Consider the following 20,194-nt stretch of genomic DNA (forward strand, 5'->3'; position numbering starts at 1 on the left):
GTATTCCTATGTTTTATTGATGCGTCCAAGGCATTTGATAAAATTAATCATGAACAATTGTTTGTAAAATTGCTAGATAGAGGTGTCCCTAAATTTTCAGTGAAAATTTTAGTGTTTTGGTATGCCCATCAAACGTTTCAGGTTAAATGGGACAATGTTGTATCTGCTCCATTCTGTGTTAGTAACAGAGTGCGGCAAGGAGGAATTTTGTCTTCTATTTTATTTAATGTTTATATGGATGAATTATCAAATCAGTTAAATAGGTTAAAAACTGGCTGTCTTGTGGGCAACACTATTGTTATTCATCTTATGTATGCAGACGACCTGGTCCTGCTCTGTCCATATAGTGCTGGGCTGCAGCAGATGTTGAAGGTGTGCTCTCAGTATGGCCTTGATTATGACATAAAGTATAACGCTAAGAAAAGCCGCATAATGATAGTTCGAAGCGCTGAGGACAGGAAATCAACTTTTCCGACCTTTTAATTGTCAGACAGTCCTCTAACTGTGTGTGGGGAAATTAAATACCTAGGTCATGTCATATCCGATGACTGGACGGATGACAAAGACCTCTACTGACAGCGCTGTAAAATTTATTTTCAAGCTAACATACTTATAAGGAAGTTTTCTATGTGCTCTGACTCTGTGAAGTGTTCCCTGTTCAGAACCTATATCACACCGTTATATACTGCTCAATTGTGGTCTAACTATAAGAAAAAGAGTATGCAGAGGCTCAAGGTAGCATACAATGATGCAACGAGGTTGCTGCTTTGTGTCCCTAGGTGGCATAGTGCCAGTCAATTGTTTGTGTCCACTAGAGTGCCAACCTGTGAGGCACTCTTAAGACAGCTGATGTTTAGTTTTATGTGTCGCCTGGACAAGTCAGAGAACCACATAATTGAAGCCCTAGTCAGTCCTCTGAAAAGCTGCTATAGATTCACTTCTAGGCTAAGATGGCATTGGTGCAATAGCTTGTGTATCTTATAGGCTAATATGCAATTTTTAATGTATTTTTTGTATCTCCTTATACTGTATGATGTGTTATATGGACCTGTGTCTGAAATAAAGCTTTTTTATTATTATTTCTCAAGGCTTTGCTATCACAGAAGTTCAAAAGAAACAGGCCATGATGAATGCAAAGAAATCACATCCAGCTGGGAAGCCAAAAGGTGATTTTTTTTCTCTCTTTAATAAAATCACTGAAGATTGGGTCAGACATATTAATTTGAATAAGTTGTATAATTTAAGAATTTATTAGAAATGTTAATTTACATTGTTGTGTGTGTGTGTGTGTGTGTGTGTGGAAGAGGGGAGAGGATGAGGGAGGGGTGATGTACAGAAATAGTGGGTTACTCTAGTGGAGAGCTAGAATGGCACAATGGGCTAAATCATCTTCTGTGCTCTAATTGTCCTGTGAATCTGTATTCTCTGCATTTTAACAAAGACTACTCCTCCAATGTATTTTATTGATTGTAAAGATTATTACAATATGCTGGCTGTTAAAACTGATATATATATATATATATATATATATATATATATATATATATATATATAGTAATTTATATATATATATATATGAGTAATTTCATCAAGTCAAGTCAGTGAAGTCAAATCAACTTTATTTGTCACATACACATACAAGATGTGCAGTGAAATGAAGGTGGCAATGCCTGCGGATTGTGCAAAAATAACAGAACAGAATAGAACAGAATCAGTATTTACATGCTAGAAAAAAGTAAAATAAAAAAGACACAACACAACAGTAAATTAGTACAGTAAATTAGTCCCTGGTGAAATAAGAGTTTACAGTCCTGACGGCCTGTGGGAAGAAACTCCGTCTCATCCTCTCTGTTTTCGCAGCATGACAGCGGAGGCTTTTGCCTGACTCTAGCAGTTGGAACTGCGTTGCTGGGGTGGTAGGGGTCCCCCTATAATGTTGCTGGCTCTGGATCTGCACCTCCTGGTGTATAGGTCATGCAGTGGGGGGCGAGTGTAGTTCCCATAGTGCGTTCTGCCGAACGCACTACTCTCTGCAGAGCCTTCTTGTCCTGGGCAGAGCTGTTCCCAAACCAGATTGTGATGTTGCCGGACACTATGCTGTCTACAGCCCCAGAGTAGAAGCATTGAAGGACCCTCAGAGAGACTCTGAATTTCCTCAGCTGCCTGAGGTGGTTAAACATGCTGCCTTGCCTTACTCACCAGTGTGGCAGTGTGTGTAGTCCATGTCAGATCCTCGGTGATATGGACTCCCAGGTATTTAAAGCAGTTCACCCTATCCACAGTAGTCCCATTTATCTCCAGTGGTGTGTACGTCCTCGGATGTTGTGCCCTTCTAAAGTCCACAATCAGCTCCTTAGTTTTAGTGACATTCAGACAGATCTAAATTTTAAAAATAAGCAATTCATTTTACTGCTGGTAAAACTCCACACCAGCAATTGCCTTCTTCAATAGAACATGGTTAATAATGCTCCTTGGTTGCAATACCAATTGCCTCATTGTAAAGATAATTAGTGTACAGAATAAATTCACTCACTATGTGAGCTATACCCTTATTCCAGCTGTGGACTGATAGTGGGCATTATTTTCTCAGCTACATTAGTTTGTGATATCAAAAATATTATGTTCCATTCTATAACAGTCTTTCCAATCTTGAAATATCTTAGACAATATATGCACTACATTTTCAAATTCTCTCTGATGCAGAAAACCTGTGCTATAATTTTCCATTTCACTTGAATTTGCTGAGTTAACCCAATCTCAACAATGATTTTCAAGTGTATTAGTCTATTATCCAATCTGGCTGTCCAGAGCCAGGGGTCACAGTTTAAGAATAAGAGGTAGGCCATTTAGGACTGAGATGAGGACAACCATTTTCACCCAGAGAGTTGTAAATCTGTGGAATTCTCTGCCACCGAAGACAGTGGAGGCCAATTCACTGGATGTTTTCTGAAGAGAGTTAGATTTACCTCTTAGGCCAACGGAATCAAGGGATATGGGGGAAAAGCTGGAATGGGGTACTGATTTTGGATGATCAACCATGATCATATTGAATGGCGGTGCTGGCTCGAAGGACCGAATTACCTATTCCTGCATCTATTCTCTATGTTTCTATTAGTTGAGTATAAGGGCTAAGAACTTATGCTAATCTTATTCAAGGTAAATGATTTGTTTGTTGAATAACAGCAACATACCAATGACAAATATCAAACATAGAATCCTTGCACTGAAACACATTTAAATAGTCCTTTGCTTTCTCACTGAGATAGGTTCATGAGCAATTCTTGTGTTAACTACACATTGGCGGTGGAATCTGAGTAAATTGCTGTCAGAGTAAATGTCATTGATTTCATCATTTCTGTCTATTTAAAGCTTCTCACGGGCTGGGTTCTTATGCCAATTAAGTAGATAATTTACACATGATATAATCCATATGCATGTAAGTGTCAACATATATGTAAAATATTTCTGTGTTGCTGATGGTGTGTAATTTATTATATGAAAATGACCTCCGCTTTCTTTTAATGTATGTGATTTACAATGTCAGCTTTTACACAGTATGTGCTTTGTTTGATATGCTTTGTTTCAAATGCTGTGAATCCTTCTTTATAATTATTTCATCCTTTCTGAATTCATGCACTTTTCAGGGCAAGGTATTGTTGCTTCGCGTGACTGTAATTGTATGTGTTCTATCTCTTTCTCTCTTTTCTTCTTCTCACTCTTCTCTATCTCCACTGCTGTTTCTCGAACAAGATCTCCAGCAGCTGCTGAATGTGACCTCATCTCTGTCTCAGTCAACCACATGTCTGCATAAGCCTCCCCCCCAGCATCCAAAACACCCACCAGCTACTAAACTCCTCGAGAGACCGCGGATGTCGCAGGCTCGTCTTCTGCTGCACAAAGGGGGGGATGTGACTCCCAACATTTTACGTAGGGCTATGTCCTGGATGTCCACTCTCAGCCGAGACCTCTTTCAATAATGGCAGAAAAGGTGATCAGCCACTTGCCCTTTCATTTTAACCAACATAACTAACATATGTGTGTCGTTATTTAAAAGATGCTAATGCAGTGAAAATTTGTCTTCAGGTCAACAGGAATTTTTATGCCATTAGCCATCAGCAATATGTATTCACCTTTGCTTAAATCAAAAAATAGTTTTCTGAAAGAAGTTGTATTGTTCTTTAACCAGGCAAAGCCATTAACAATTCTGGCATAGACCAATGTCTAATTATATGTCTAATTAAACCAGAAGTTTCAGGTTTCAGTCTCTCTAGCAGTCAACACAATATATCTTTTCATCGAAGAATCATACATTAAGATACAGCCTAATAAGACCATTGTATCTGTATCACTTGATAAATCATGTATGAAGTATCTCGATGAGCACTTGTATTGCAAAGGTATTGCATGTTATGCACCAATTTGTTGGTGAATAGGATTAGTGTAGATGGTCACTTGATAGTAGGCATGAACATAACAAGCCAAATGTCCTGTTTCTGTGTTGTACAACGCTATCAATTTTCCAGTTTGTATTTCCCCTGCCCGCATTCGCAATAGATTTGCATTTTTTCTCTAAAGTTGGTGCTGTTGCCTCACTGCTCCAGCAACCCAGGTTCAATCTTGACCTCAGGTGCTGTCTGTGTATAATTTCCATGTTCTCTCTGTAACTCTCTCTGGGTGCTGTGGTTTCTCCCACTTCCTAAAAACATGTTGGCAGATTAATTGTCAGCTGATTAATAGGTGGTGAATCTTTTGAATTCCGTATCATAAACTTCAGTGATTTTCATTCAAAACAGAGACTAATGGATTTCTGGATTATGAGGAAATCAAGGGGACAGTGCATAAAAGTGGTGCGGAATTACAAGATAAACCAGGATCTTGATGAATGACAGAGGATGAACAACCTGCCCCTCCCCACTCCTGTTTCTTATGTTAATGTTATGTCAACCCTTCTAGATTCAGGACCCTACATGAAACACAACACTCTTTCAATTCCAATAAAATTGGCAGAAGTGTTGGCTTGACCTATAATCCACAGTAAGAACACATTCTAGGTATGAGAACTAGGAGTAAATGTTGCATCTTGTGAGCACAGCATGTTTAGTTTCACAGCAATTAAAACTATTGAAACATGGGTAGTATAGTGGTGCAGCTGTATAAAGTCGATTAATTGGCCTCGGTAAATTGCTCCTAGTGGGGGGGGTTGGGGGGGGGGGGGGGTGGGGGATAGATGTGAAAGTGGGATAACATAAAATTACTGGGAATGGGTGATTGATGTTCGCCATTGATTCGATGGGCCTTAGGGTCTGTTTCAACGCTGTATCTCTAAACTAAACTAAACTAATAGTGGATTGCACCGTGATGGGTGATGAATATGATTGGCCTCTTACTCAAAAGAGCAGTGAAGTCTTAGGAGAATTTGACAGGTGAATGCCAAAGTGGTTCCCTTGGCTCAAGTTCAAAACTCAGGGTAATAGTCTCTGGAGAATGGTGCCGACAAATTAAGATTAGGAGAATTTACTTCAAGTAGGCTGTGAACTATTTGCAATTCTCTTTCTATGAGACCTGTGGATAGTTACTTACTGGGTATATTCAGAACTGAGAAAAATAGAATTTTGGAACCCAGGTTGGTGGATATCAACAGGGCAATCATGCATTGTGTAATTGATTTGACATACCATGGTAATTTATAAATTGCTATTTGAGGGGACAGTTTGGATCACCTTGATCGCACTGAACCCCAAATCTTACTGACAATAGACAATAGGTACAGGAATAGGCCATTCGGCCCTTCGAGCCGTTTAATGTGATCATGGCTGATCATCCCCAATCAGTTCCTGCCTTCTCCCCATATCCCCTGATTCTGCTATCTTTAAGAACCCTCTCTAGCTCTTTCTGAAATTTAAAACACCACTCTCGGAGGCAGAGAATCCACAAATAAGCAAAAAAGTTTCCTGTACCGTTCTAAGCTTACCTCTTACTCTTGGGGCCCCTGGTTCTGGACTCCCCCAACATAAATTTTCCTGCCATAGTGTGTTCAATAATAATCCCCTTTCAGATCTTCTCATCCTTCTAAACTCCAGAGTACTCAAGCCCAGCCGCTCCATTCTCTCAGCGTATGACAGTCCCGCCATCCCGGGAATTAACCTTCTAAACCTACGCTGCACTTCTCTCATTATGGGACGGGGCACACAATACTCCAGGTGTGGTCACCAGGGCCCCAACTGCAACCTCTTTGCTCACTCAACTCCTCTCCACCAATTCCAATGTTGCTGGCCAGTGGGGGGGACCTAATAAAGCATTGCAGTTTCAAGCAAAAGCAGAGCAGCAGGCCAAACAACTCATGGTATTGTCATTAAAGGCTTACAAATCATTTATTGCAAGTACATTGCAGACTCACATTTCAGTTGATTCACAGCTTAGAATGAGAATCGTGGCCTCTCCCTCGCGATCTTGCAGAGTGACTGAGTCACGTCCAGGCATCCGGGGTTATATAGTCCTTTATAATCAGGGTTTTATATTACTCTGCATACATTTACAGTCAGCCAGGTTTTAGTCTTTTGAGTGTGTAACATAGAACAGTACAGCACAGAAACAGACCCCTTTACCCACAATGTCCATGCTGAATGTGATGCCAAGTTAAACTAATCTCCTTTGCCTGCACGTGATCCATATCTAAACGCCTTTTGAATGCCCCTATCATATCTGCCTTCACCACCGCCAACAACAACTCTCTATGTAAAATAAAGTTTGCCCTGCATATCTCCGTTAAACATTGCACTTCTCACCTTAAAGCTATGCCCTCTAGTCTTTCACATTTCCGCCTTGGAAAAAGGTTATCTAACCTATCTATGTCTCTCAATTTTCTATACTTATATCAGGTCTCCTCTCAATCTCCGATGTTCAAGAGAAAACAATCCAAGTTTGTCCAACCTCTCCTTAGGTTCACCGGGATGGCGGGCCTGTCATATGTTGAAAGAATGGAGCGTCGGGGCTTGTATAAACTGGAATTTAGAAGGTTGAGAGGGGATCTTATTGAACCATATAAAATTATTAAGGGATTGGACACGCTAGAGGCAGGAAACGTGTTCCCGGTGTTGGGGGAGTCCAGAACCAGGGGTCACAGTTTAAGAATATGGGGTAGGATATTTAGAACAGAAATGAGGAAAAACTTTTTCATCCAGAGAGTTGTGAATCTGTGGAATTCTGCCTCAGAAAGCAGTGGAGGCCGATTCTCTGGACACTTTCAAGAGAGAGATAGAACTCTTAAAGATAGTGGAGTCAAGGGATATGGGAAGAAAGCAGAAACAAGGTACTGATTGTGGATGATCAGCCATGATCATAGTAAATGGTGGTGCTGGCTTGAATGGCCGAATGGCCTACTCCCGCACCTATTGTCTATTATCAAAGTGTTTTATAAATAGTGAAGCCTTGAGAGATTTTGATATCCTTGTACACAAATCACAAAATGTCAATACCCAGATACAACAAGCAATTAGAAAGGCATTTGGTATTTATTCAAAAATATTTCAGTATGAGGGTAAAGGCATCTTGCACCAAACATCTAGACCTAATCAGACCATATCTAGAATATTAGGTCGAAAATCTTCACATAATGGAGAATTTATTTCCCACAGAATCAATGCACAAACGATTCACCAGATAAATACCGGGATGAAAGTTTTGACATATGAAGAGGGATTGAGCAGAATGGATCTACACTCCCAAATTGAGAAAGTAAAATGTACAAGATTCTCATTGTGTTTGACAGGGAGGTTGATGTTTTGTCTTTCCTGGCGGGGGTTTCAAGAACCAGGGCTTAAAGTTTCATAATAAGAAGTCACATATTCAGGGCAAATTTGAGGAGAAATTTCTTAACACATCACAATCTTTCAAATTCTCTGCCAAGAAGACGTGAGGTCTTAGTCACTCAGTGTATTCAAGATGTTTTGCTATCTAAGGAATCATTAGATATGGGAATGGTGCAGAAAAGTGGTGTTGAGGTAACTGATCAGCTACAAATGTATTCAATTATGGTACAAGGGCTGGAAAGCTCTTCTTCAGTTTCTTATATGTTTATACTCAATGAAAACCTGAATAACACATCAGTGATTTTGGTTGGTGCATGTGTGCCCCAGAGATGGCACAGACCTCTTGCAGAGAATGGGCCTGACAACAATTGTGAGAGCTAGCTCAGCACTACCTTTCTGAGCAGATCCAGGCTACTGGTGTACAGTGGCCAGGAACCAGCTTCAGGTAGGCTTGCTTTCATAAGACAACTTACCCATCTTGGTTGCATTTTCTTTGCCTGCAGACCTCCCCTCCCATCTGCATACCACACTGCACACTCTAGCCCCTCCACTTCCAGTTGTGGCCACAAATCCCATCTCAACATTTGACTTCTAGTCCTCTTGTTTCCCAAGCCCACCGTTGTCCAGCCTAATGACTTCCCGCCACAACTCCTTAGTTTAATCCTCCCCCACCACTTGTTTAATCCTTGTTTTATGATGGCAATCTGCTGTAGCCTGACCCTGGCGATCCCATGGGTGACCCCCTCCCCTACTAGGTCTCTCTCCTCTTTGACAATCTCCTCTGCAACTCATAAATTCATCTGCTTTCCTTAGCGTGTCATATGAAGGGAAACATCTTAGAGAATGTAAAGTCTGTCCTGCAATGCCTAATGCCTTGCCTTGCAGACGGCAGAACTTTGCAGTAGTTGACTCCCAAACAAAGGATCTGTTGCCTTGCTGCACATTGCCCTTTTACCGTGCCTCAAGAAACACCATTAGTCCATAGGCTATGTGGTCTTTATATCATATCAACTTTCTCCACATAATATTTTTGAGGAAAACTCGTCTACAAAGTGATAAAACGACCTCACCATTAACTATTTTAAACCACCGTGTGCATCTCATGCTGTGGTTCATTGAGTGCGTGAGTGCAGTGCAGATCACCCTAATACACTTCCATGAGGGAGAGATTTCATCCTGGTTGCTGATACTAAATACATGCAATTACAGCAGCTACCAGCAGCACTGATCTTCATATCTTCATGTCGATCCCATGCTACGTAAAGAGGTATCAGAGCAGATGGCAAAAAAAAAACCTGCTCAGAGAGTTTGACTTGAAAGAGATTTCAAAGAGGAGAGGGGCAAGGAAATACAGAGGAGGTTAAACACCAAAAGCTGGAGTAACTCAGCAGGACAGGCAGCATCTCTGGAGAGAAGGAATGGGTGACTGCAGTCTGAAGAAGGATCTCGACCCGAAAACATCACACTTTTACAGTTCGAACCAGCGTCTATAGTTCCTTCTTGCACAGAGGAGGTTTAGGTAGGAATTCTTCAACTTAGAGTTATGGCATCTGAAAATATGGGAGGGGCCTGAGAAAATTCAGATGGGATCAAGTGGCCACTTTTATTGAGCCAGCACGTCACCATAATTCCCCAGTATTGTTAAAGGGACAGTATTGATTTATATGTTTAAGAAGGAACTGTAGATGCTGAAAAATCGAAGGTAGACACAAATGTTGGAGAAACCCAGCGGGTGAGGCAGCATCTATGGAGCTAAGTAAATAGGTGACATTTCGGGTCGAGACCCTTCTTCAGACTGCTGTGAGGGGGTGGTGGGGGGGGGGGGGGGGGGGGGGGGGGGTGGAAAGAAGGGAAGAGGCGGATATAGTGGGCTGAGGAAGAGCTGGGAAGGAGAGGAGAAAGCAGGGACTGTCTGAAATTGGAGAAGTCAATGTTCATACCGCTGAGGTGTAAACTGCCCATGCGAAATATGAGGTGGTGCTCCTCCAATTTACGGTGGGCCTCCCTCTGGCCATGAAGGAGGCCCAGGACAGAAAGGTCGGATTCTATAGTCCCACAGCAGAACCCAGTTCAAATATGTATCTGAAATTGTGCAATTAATTTCTTCAGATGGGACTGAACACTTTTTTTTCCTGAAATGACCACGGAGAGAATTAATGAATCTTTCAAAAGCCTTGAAGTAGTTTGAGGATGAACGTTTTGGGGTTCATAAAATATAAATCAGCCAAGGAAATTTGGTGATCATTTACTTGCACAGTGTCAGGTTAGAATGCAGAGCTTCCAACCAGGTGGAGATGTTGAGGGGCAGCTATGATTAGACAGTAGTGAGAAGGAAGCCCAGAGGTATCGGCAAAAGTTGTTCGGCACGGACTTGTAGGGCCGAGATAGCCTGTTTCCATGCTGTAATTGTTATATGGTTATTATATGGTATCAGTATAGACCAGTAGTACAAAACCTGATTCTAATTCTAACTAACCCAGCCAAGTCTGATAGAACATTTACTAATACCGTTGTCTAAGAAAAAGGCATATATAAAGAAACAGTTCAGAGAAATTATAATAGTCTGTGTGGCGTTTGCATGTTCTCCTCGTGACCGCATGGGTTTTCTCTGGGTGCTCCGGTTTAAGACGTCCTAAAGACGTGTGGGTTTGTAGGTTTATTGGCCAGTATAAATTGCCCCTAATGTTTAGGGAGTGAATGCAAAGGTGGGATAACATAGAACTAGTGTGAATGATGATCAATGGTCGGCAAGGACTCAGTGGCCGAAGAGCCTGTTTCCATGCTGTACCTTTCAATCAATTCAATCAATGTTTGGACTTGAATTGGGGATCAGAAGCATTTGCATGTGAATTCTAACCAGATTTTCTCCTCCTTTTCTCAGCTGTAACAAGGCCTTACTATGACTTTCTAACATTGAGGCAGAAACATCCGATGCTACCTTCAACCGTTCCCCAACAGCAGGTGTACATGTTGGCCGAGCCCAAACGTAAGCCCTCCAACTTTTGGCAGAACATCGGGCGACTGACACCATTCAAGAAGTGAAGAGACAGCTTTGTGAAGATGATTTAACGCCATACCAAGGGAGCACTTTAGAAACCAGTTGCAATGGGAATGAATGAATGCTCTGTGTGTGTTCAGTTATGTATATAAATGTCAACGCACGCTGTACCCCTACGTGTTGGCAATCTTCTCATGAGGAGAAGATGGCATTTCCTTCACCTGGTGACTTTGCTGGTCGGACAGCTTCCCGATAATCAGACCATCAACAGTGCCAGTTACAGAGCTGCCTAAATATATATTGATGTTGGCAACGACAGCTGAGCTCAACATTCTCCAAATTCCCCAGAACAAGGTTTTTCCTTTCTATTTTAAATGGAACGAATCATAACGAGAGAAGCTGCATCTTGGCAAAGAATACAGATTTCTATGGAGAATTTGCTGTATTTGTGAAGGTGTGCAAGCATTAAGCAACAGCTAAACTGTACTGTGAACAAACAACTTGCCAGAGACCTCTAAATGCTGCAGTTTGGCCTTTTGTGCTGTCACTGGAATGAAACACTGTGTGTGCCTACGTGCAAGGGATGAACATTATTATTTAAGACACAGTGAATTTAAAAGGAGTTATTTCGCAATCCTTTTGCCAATTATTTTTCAGTGTGGGCAATGCCGATTTAATTGTGCAAGGATGAATTACTTGGGGCTTCTGGATTGGAAACATCGCTGCCTGTGATTGCTGGGCTCCTGTCAGAGTTTGTGCCAGTAATGAGAAATAGAAGCAGCGGCAACAATTAAACTGTAGGTCGACATTCAATGTTTTCATCTCTAAAGCCCGGAGTTCAAATCGACTCAAGCAGATGGGAAAAAAATGGTTTGTCCTTCTTGCGTTCATGGGATTTTAAAAAAAGATTAGGTCACACCGTGAGGTTGATGCTGCACTTGCAGTTGGCACTGAAATGATAGTGAGTAGTCACATCCTCAAGTCTTTACAGCATTACCTTTCCAGCAAACTAGTGAAAAGGTTAAATTCAATCAGTGTATCGGAGGAGAGAGTGACATGTCACGTTATCATGTCCTAATGTTTATAAATGGGTTATGTAAATATTAACAAAATGATTTATTTATGTATATTGAATTCACTGTACTTGTACTTGCTGTTTGGCTTCTCCACATCCTTTCCAGTACGAATGCCTTATTAAGGAATGCACTTACCCAAATGCTTGCCTTGTCCTACCCTGAACCTTCCCTGGTGTAGAAGTGAGTTTACGTCAACATTTATTTTACAGTGGAAGTTCAAAAATTCCATCTGTGAAAACTAATTATTATAGTTATATGTCTAGATGCTGCTGTTCCAGTTTTACAACCCAGCCTGCTCCCTAAATTTTAAGACAACTTTACAAATAAACTAATAATTTGCAGGATGAGTTTTGAATGACTGTAAATATGAAGAACGAACATTGATAGTTAAACATGTTATGTTACCTTGAGCAATTGATTACAATCCCAAACTGAGATGACAACCTGGGTTTTCAATGAATCCCGACGTGAACCAGTACAGTGACAATTGGGATTAACGCAAAAACCTATAGATGATCTTAATATTTTCTCGTAATCCTTGCCAAATTAGCAAAGTGATGGTTGTTAAGCCATAACAAGAGAGCACAGTTAGAAATAGGTAGAATAGATGTGGTGCCATAAACAAAATATCCAAGCAGATTCTATATAAAGGAAGGAAATGTTAAAGTGAACCAATTACTCATCCGACAAAATCCATCTCTCCACTTTGAATAGGAAAATAACATATTGCTCCCTCTGCTTTAAAAGCTCAATAGTTAAGTCATTCTTATTCCCTTTCTGCAAAGTTGCGTTGATTAACTATGCCAGTCATGGGCTCTGCAATCTTATAATCGGCAGAAGTTGTGGAATCCTGAAGAACAATGAAAAACATTAGCAAAATAGTCTGTGCAGTTTGTTGACCAGAGACAGTTACTTATTTCCTGTGCCCACAGATGCTGTTGGACCTGCTAAGCATCTCCAACATTTTCTAGTTTTTATTTCAGATTTCTAGACTGTCCAATTTTTTTTTACCATTCCTCAGATGATGCCAATTGCAAAGACTGGAATTTACACAAATAATAACCTGCAAACAATTTGCCTATCAATCATTTTATAAGGTGACCATGTAATGGAATGGGCTTCTTTGCTCTTAAGCAATGATTGTCTTACAACCATGACAAAAAAACATAATATTTTTTATGGTTCTTCATTAAAAGTCACTTACTCATCATTTTTTCTTTACACCAGATAAAGGCATATAGCGATACAGTATGGAATTTTTCTCCTCTCCCCAAAAACTTGTCCTCAGGTTCTTGATTTCCTTACTTTGAGTAAAAGATGCATTCATCTTATCTATAAGATCTATACACCTCTATAAGATGACCACTCAGCCTACTGCACTCTAAGAAATAAAGTCCTAGCTTTCCCAATCTCTCCCTAAAGCTCCAGCCCTCAAGCTCTGGCAACATCCTCATAAATCTTCTCTGCACTCTTTCCAGCTTAACAACATCCTTTCTATAGCAGGGTGACCAAAACTGAACACAATGTTCAAAATGTGACCTACCAATGTGTTTTAACTGCAATATGATATCCATAGCAGACACAATGGGCCAAATGGCTAACTCACTCAGGGACGGATTTAGATGAAGAGAGGCCCTAAGCTATTTCACTTGTGAGCCCCCCCCCCACCCCCATGACTAGAGGACCATGACTACCGGACAGTGACAGTGTGACACTTTTAGATCCTACTGTATGTTGTCATTAAACAGTTGGTTTTAAAATACATATTGGATTCACCGCGGAGCGGGAGATGCCTTACCTGGATCGCCGTTTGAAGCTGGAGTGTTGGGCCTGTGGCAGGGATGGGGGTTGGGGCCGGAGGAAGGCAGGTGAGTGGACTGAGGCTGAGGCGATGTCTGGTGGAGGGGTGGTGGGTGGTCAGGGGGGAGGGGGGTATGAGGAATGTAGTGTGGGTGGGGAAGAGCTGGGGTCACATGGTTTGAGGGAAATGGAGAATACCCAGTGGAACAGCCACTGAGATTCCCAGGGTTAGGGGGCCTAGCACTAAGACCCAGCGCAGTCAAACCCAGGGGAGTGGGAATCTGCAGCGTGGAAACTTCAGGCCCGGTGCTGAGTCCAGGCTGCAGGTAAGGCAACTACTGCGGACTGCTAGAGGGCGGTGGAGTGACCAGGGTCAGCGGGCAAAGAGTAGGAGGTCCCGGTGGGCGGATGGTCAGTGAGGCAGCGAGGTGAGTAGGCCCCCATAGATCTGAGGCCCTAAGCTTAAGCTTGTCTAGCTTATACGTAAATCCGGCCCTGTACTCACTACACTGACAGATCAAGGCCAATGTAATGAAAGCCTTCTTGAACACCCTGTCCATCTGTGACACTGGTTTCAGGGAACTATATCCTACACTCCTTGAGATGTTTGCTCTACAAATGGGCCCAGCTATTCACTGTGAGGGTCCTGCCCTGGTTTGACTTCCAAAAATGCAACACCTTGCATATATCTGCATTAAACTCCATTAGCCATTCCTCAGTCCATTTACCCAGCTGATCAAGATCTTGCTGTAATTTTTTGATAACCATCTTCACTATCTATGAGGCCACACACTGCAAATTCATCTTCAAAATTACTAATCATGCTTTCTACATTTTCATCCAAATGATTAACCATAGAACATAGAAAATTACAGCACAGAAACAGGCCCTTCGGCCCACAATGTCTGTGTCGAACGTGATGTCATGACTAAGTATGAAGGGTATCGACCCGAAATGTCGCCTATTCCTTCTCTTCTTAGATGCTGCCTCACTCGCTGAGTTCCTCCAGCTTTTTTTGTTTACCTCATGATAAACCAATCTAACCTGCCTGCACATGATCCCGGCATGTCATAAGGTCATAAGTGATAGGAATCTGAGGGGTAACCTTTTCATGAAAAGGGTGGGAGGTGTATGGAATGAGCTGCCAGAGGAGGAAGTTGAGGCAGGTACAATCGCAACGTTTAATAAACATTTAAACAGATAGGACAGATTTGGAGGGATATGGGCCAAACGCAGGTAGGTGGGACTAGTGTAGCTGAGACATGTATAACTCTATGAGATATCTTGGACTGCAGTTGCAACACTCTATAAGGGTTTGCCCTTCAAGTGCACTGTCAATTCGGATTTTACAGATAGTGCAATTTGGAGGAACAGCCCCTCATATTTTGCTAGTATTGAGTGACACTTGTTAATACTGTCAATCACACCTTCCACATTTTGCTCATGATGGAGATTAGATGGATTGAATGGTAATTAGCTGAATTTAACTTGACCATTTTGTAAACAGGATATACCTGGGAATCTTCTGCATTGTTGGGCTGATGCCAGCGATGTAACTGCACTGGAACGGCCTGGCTAGAACTGTGGCTATTTCAAATGCTTGTCACAAGAAACTGAAAAAGAGAACAATTTTAAAGAAATCTCATTGATCCATTCGACATTATTGCTCAATCCAATTATTTTTCGGTAACATTTTGAGGGATAGTCTAACTGGAGGAGAGATGGTGCATCTATTTGCAACCCCTGAAGTGACACAATATTTCGAAACTAGCATCTTTCAGCAATGAAAGATGATTTTCTTCATCAAGGCTGGCGTGATGCGCTATTATTTAGATTAAAGCCATTCAGACATTTAGCGAGACTGAATTTAATCAACATTTCGAAGTTTAGATATATTTACAGCTCTAACAGCAATATTGGGTTTTATATCAAGTAAGATCTCATTGCCTGATAAAGTGATAAAGTAATGTGCCTAAAAATTCCAGTACACTGTGAGGGGTAAACTGCAATGGTGTAGATGCAGACACAATGAGGCAATGACTGCCTGAAATGAGGCCTTCAAAGGAAGCTCATGCTTTGATTTGAAATGGTGTCACCTGCCCCAGGGAAATCAGCAGAACTGTGGAGTGAAGTAGGGTGTTTTGTGCAGGAATTGAGATGCCTGTGGTGATTCAGTGCAGTGGTACGGCCTGGTGATTCATGGAGGTCTTTCACGTACCTAAAGGCCTCCCCAGTCAGATCCATTCAGCCCATCGTCTCCTTGAATTACAGTAAGATGAACATCCCACCGGACAACATAGTAGAAATCTGGTGGCACATTAGTGTGGTGGCAGAGTTGCCGCTTTGCAGCACCAGAGACCTGGGTTTAATCCAGATTAGGGATGCTGGCTGTACGGAGTTTGCACGTTCTCCCTGTGACCACATGGGTTTTCTTTGGGTGCCCCCGTTTCCTTCCATATTCCAAAGACGTGCAGGTTTGTAGGTTAATTGGCATCCTGGAAATTGCCCCTAGTGTGTAACATGCAAAACTGGGAAAACTTAGAACTAGTGCACAGATCATCGTTAATCGGCACGGAGTTGGTGGGTCGAAGAGTTTGTTTCCACAGTATCTCTAAACTATACTAAACTAAACTAAATTACCTTTGCAGTGGCCCAAAAGGAGGATTATCCTTGTAGCCCTCATGTCGGAATGACAAGAGGCTTTAGTTTCTTACTGTTAATTTCCCAAATGTTTCTGGTTGTGGGCTTTCAACTTTGTTATCCTTTATGGCTTATGGCTGTAACACCCAGACTGATTTTGTTGATTTAAATACAGGATTAAACCACAAAATTTGATTCAATCAAAATGAGGATGTGTTTGAACTAGTTTTATTCAACGTGCATTAAGGTGAAACAGCCAACTTAAAGTGATGGTCTTCAGATCATTTTAGAACTTTCCATATTTTTTAAGCTACCTGTGAAAGATCGCACTATTATTAAAGCACTGGTTCTGAAATACAGCATTCGGCAGCCTACGTGTTAAACAAGATTGTGACATGCCTTGGTACCAATCAAGAAGCACATGTAGTTTTATCTGTGGTATGGGCTCATATGTTTTGTGAAGTAATGAAAAATCGAGTGAGTCAAGCTTCCCACTGGGCCTTTATTTGTGAGCAGCAGGGGATGGTGATCGCCTGTAGTTGGGAGAAGATATACAGTAATTAAATATTTGTACATATGGAGGAACTGCCTATTATTTTTGTCTGTGGCATTGGATTAACTATCAGCACTACAATGTTTTAACAGTATTTTTGAAACCTGCGGTGTAGCTTTCAAATTACTATGTTACTAATATATTCAGCCCATTCACTGTCATCAAGAAAAGTTGTCAATTTTTGTACATAAAACCCATTTGGTTTGTCAACCAAATTTGTAGCTCTTAAGTTCCAGGAGAAATTACGTTTATGGACTCAATTTTTCTTTGATGTGTGCTAAAAGCTTGTGATATGCAAGTAGAATTTACTGAAAATTACATGACAGTGTTTGTAAAAAGTTTCTCTTTGTACGTGGATGGTTGTTTACATAAACACTACAAGCACGATATGAGGAATAAAATGTTTTCATTGTGCCAAAAAAAACTGCTTGATATTTAAAGCCTTTATTTTATACAGCTCTGTGTTATACTGAGTGTCATTTCAAAGTGGCTGAGAAATTGTTCTTGGAACTCAGTGTTTATATGCACCGTGATTTTTAGGAGGAACTTTATTTAGCAGAAAGCAGCAAGTGTAGGAGTTGTGGGGCAAGTCACTCAACGCATGAAGCAGACTTACAGGGAAATATATCAGAAGTGATGGTTATTTTCTCCTTCCTGGTATAAACGAATTCTTGTGCACATATCGGTAAATACCACTAATTTGTACAATTATATTGGAGAAACTCAGTTGCGTTATCTAAGTGAAATCTCAAAATCTTATAAGAATATAAAGCCGTTTTTTTATCTTACGGAAAATGTTCATCAGCTCACAAGTATTTCCCTTGTGTGTTACCGTTTATAGTTTTCAATATTCCAAACAATTGTCTGCACTTTGTTTTTTTCCCTGGTGCATCAGTCTAAATATCGGATATACTTCAAAATAAAGATTACCTTTCTTTATATCTGTTTTAAGTCACCAACTCCTTCTCCAAAACCATGCAGCCTAGATATAACCCCAGCATACTCCAAATGGGCTTCTATTAACACCATTCAATTCTTGTCAGAAGAAACAAGTAATGGTAGAGAAAATTCAATCATACAAGCAAAGTAATCATTATTTAAAAAAAGGAGTGGAAAAGAAATATTAAGGGGTTTTTTTTTGGATCATGTGCAAGTAGTCAAAATCTATTGTCCACAGTTCCTGTGCATTGTAGACAATTAGAGCCAATGTGCCCGATTGACCATGTTGTGTAGGAAAGGGGTCACCCAGGTGCTCGAAAATTCAAGCTCAAGAGTTTCAACAGAACAAGGATTCTAAGAGGGTAGTTGAGCCAGGTGACTGCATTTAAGAGGGAGGAGTGGCCCTTGTGGCCAAGGGGATCAGAGGGTATGGAGGAAGGCAGAGTTACTGAGTTGGATGATCAGCCATGATCATATTTTGGAGACCTAATTTCACATGTTTCAGGTTAGTCAAATCTATTGTCCACAGTTCCTGTGCATTGTAGACAATTAGAGCCAATGTGCCCGAGGACCATGTGTGTAGGAAACGTCCCCAGGTGCTCGAATTCAAGCTCAAGGTTTCAACAGAACAAGGATTCTAAGACTGAGAGAGAGGTGACTGCACCTGGGAGTCACTGTGGATGAGAAGGGGGCAGAGTTGCTTGGATCATATATTTTTGGAGATAATCACATCAGGATAATATGCATGTGATCGATTGTAAGATGAAGAAGAGGCACGATGGGCAGGAATCATCAGGGTAGGATGACACTCTCAAACCAGTATCCAGCACTGGAAGGACACAAAGTGCTGGAGTGACTAAACGTGTCAGGCAGCAGCCCTGGTGAACATGGATAGGTGATGTTTGGGTCAAGACCATGATGAAGCATTTCAGAGTCTGAAGAATGGTCTCGACCCTAAATGCCACCTATCCATGTTCTCCAGATAAAAGGACACAAAGTGCTGGTCAGGCTGCATCCCTGGAGAACGGGGATAGGTGACATTTTATGAAGGATCCCAACGCAAAAACGTCACCAATCCATGTTCTCCAGGGATGCTGCCTGGTCCACTGAGTTACTCCAGCACTTTGTGTCCTTTTGTGTGTTAACCAGCATCTGCGGATCTTTGTTTCTCCAGCACAGGAAGATGATTGATTCAGATGGAGTTCAATAAAGGATGTGGCACCATGGGACAAAGAATTACATGACAGTGGGGGTGGGGGATGGGGGGGGGGGGGGGGGGGGGGGGGGGGGGGGGGGGGGGGGGGGCGGAAGCACCAACGTTAATCTAATAGTGATAAAGGTTTCCATTATCAAGGTGAAGACAAATGTTTCTGAAAACCATCTGTGTAATGAATTCTCTGATAACAAGTCAATGGGCATCATAAAGAGGGTGCAGCATATGATGCAGGAGGGGAGAAGGGGTGATCTTGTACACACATTGGAACCTACAGCATTTGAGGGGGTCTAGTGACGAATTTACGGGAACCAGGAAAAAGTAAGATCTTGAACATTGTAATCTTTGGGTTAATCCTACGACCACATGCTACCCAGTGTCAAAAAATGGAAGACAATCAGTGTTGGGAGAAAAAGATACGCATAGATACTTAACCATGGGACTTTCAGACACTTTTCTGTCCTTCTGCACCGAATTATCTTCTATTCACCCACAATTATGAGAAAGTTCAACTGCTTACAAAGTCATTGTATTTTAGCACGAGAGTGTAAGCAACGATTGGAACAATAACATTTCATGTAACTTTCATCTCTGAAGTAAAGTGTTGGGAAAAGGAATGGAAAGTAATTTGGAGAATTTATGCCTTTGACGCACAAATCTCCCCAAAGACAGCAGGAATTGGAAACTAATTTTCCCATTGGTCAGAATATCACAAAAAACAAATGCCTGAACATCTAATTTGTTCATGGACAGTAAACAATTTAATCTGCAAAATACTGTTGAGTAACATTGGCCACATTGTGTGTTCTGATAAAAGCGCTTATAGTTGGAGCTCATGGCTATAGTCAGGCACAGTTTGTGCACATTCACCAAGAAGAGCCAATTCCATCATGAACATAGATCTGAAGGTGAAATATACAGTATGTAGTTCTCAGGAACAAGGAGTTCATCATTAGTTCACAAGTATAAATGCTCTATGGATTTTTTTGGTATTATAGCAGCACATTGTGCAATAAATTGGGCGGTGCTAGTCTCCCTGATTTACTCAACGTCTTACCCATTCCTTTTGTAACAATTCCTCCAGTCCAGCCAACTTCTAACATCCGAATCCTGCCTCATTCAGATCGGTTCACTGGTCTACCACTATATTCACAATCCACAACTTTT

At 41.3% G+C, this 20,194-nt stretch overlaps 1 protein-coding gene across 5 annotated transcripts in view; it reads left to right on the plus strand.

The window, feature by feature from the left end:
• The window catches only part of arhgef4 (Rho guanine nucleotide exchange factor (GEF) 4), a 332,949-nt gene extending 315,650 nt beyond the window's left edge, over positions 1 to 17,299 (plus strand). For 4 of the 5 annotated variants that reach the window (XM_055646142.1, XM_055646143.1, XM_055646145.1 and 1 more), the window contains 3 exons: positions 1,089 to 1,166; positions 3,751 to 3,988; positions 10,690 to 10,766. In XM_055646142.1, the coding sequence (XP_055502117.1) occupies positions 1,089 to 1,166; positions 3,751 to 3,977 (305 nt within the window). In that variant the 3' untranslated portion in view covers positions 3,978 to 3,988; positions 10,690 to 10,766. Of the gene's footprint in view, positions 1 to 1,088; positions 1,167 to 3,750; positions 3,989 to 10,689 lie in introns of all 5 variants that reach the window. The other variant, XM_055646144.1, reaches the window with a different exon arrangement.
• The last annotated feature ends 2,895 nt before the right edge of the window (positions 17,300 to 20,194 follow it).

The sequence above is a fragment of the Leucoraja erinacea genome, chromosome 14 (assembly GCF_028641065.1).
Source record: "Leucoraja erinacea ecotype New England chromosome 14, Leri_hhj_1, whole genome shotgun sequence".
NCBI classification, from domain to species: domain Eukaryota; kingdom Metazoa; phylum Chordata; class Chondrichthyes; order Rajiformes; family Rajidae; genus Leucoraja; species Leucoraja erinaceus.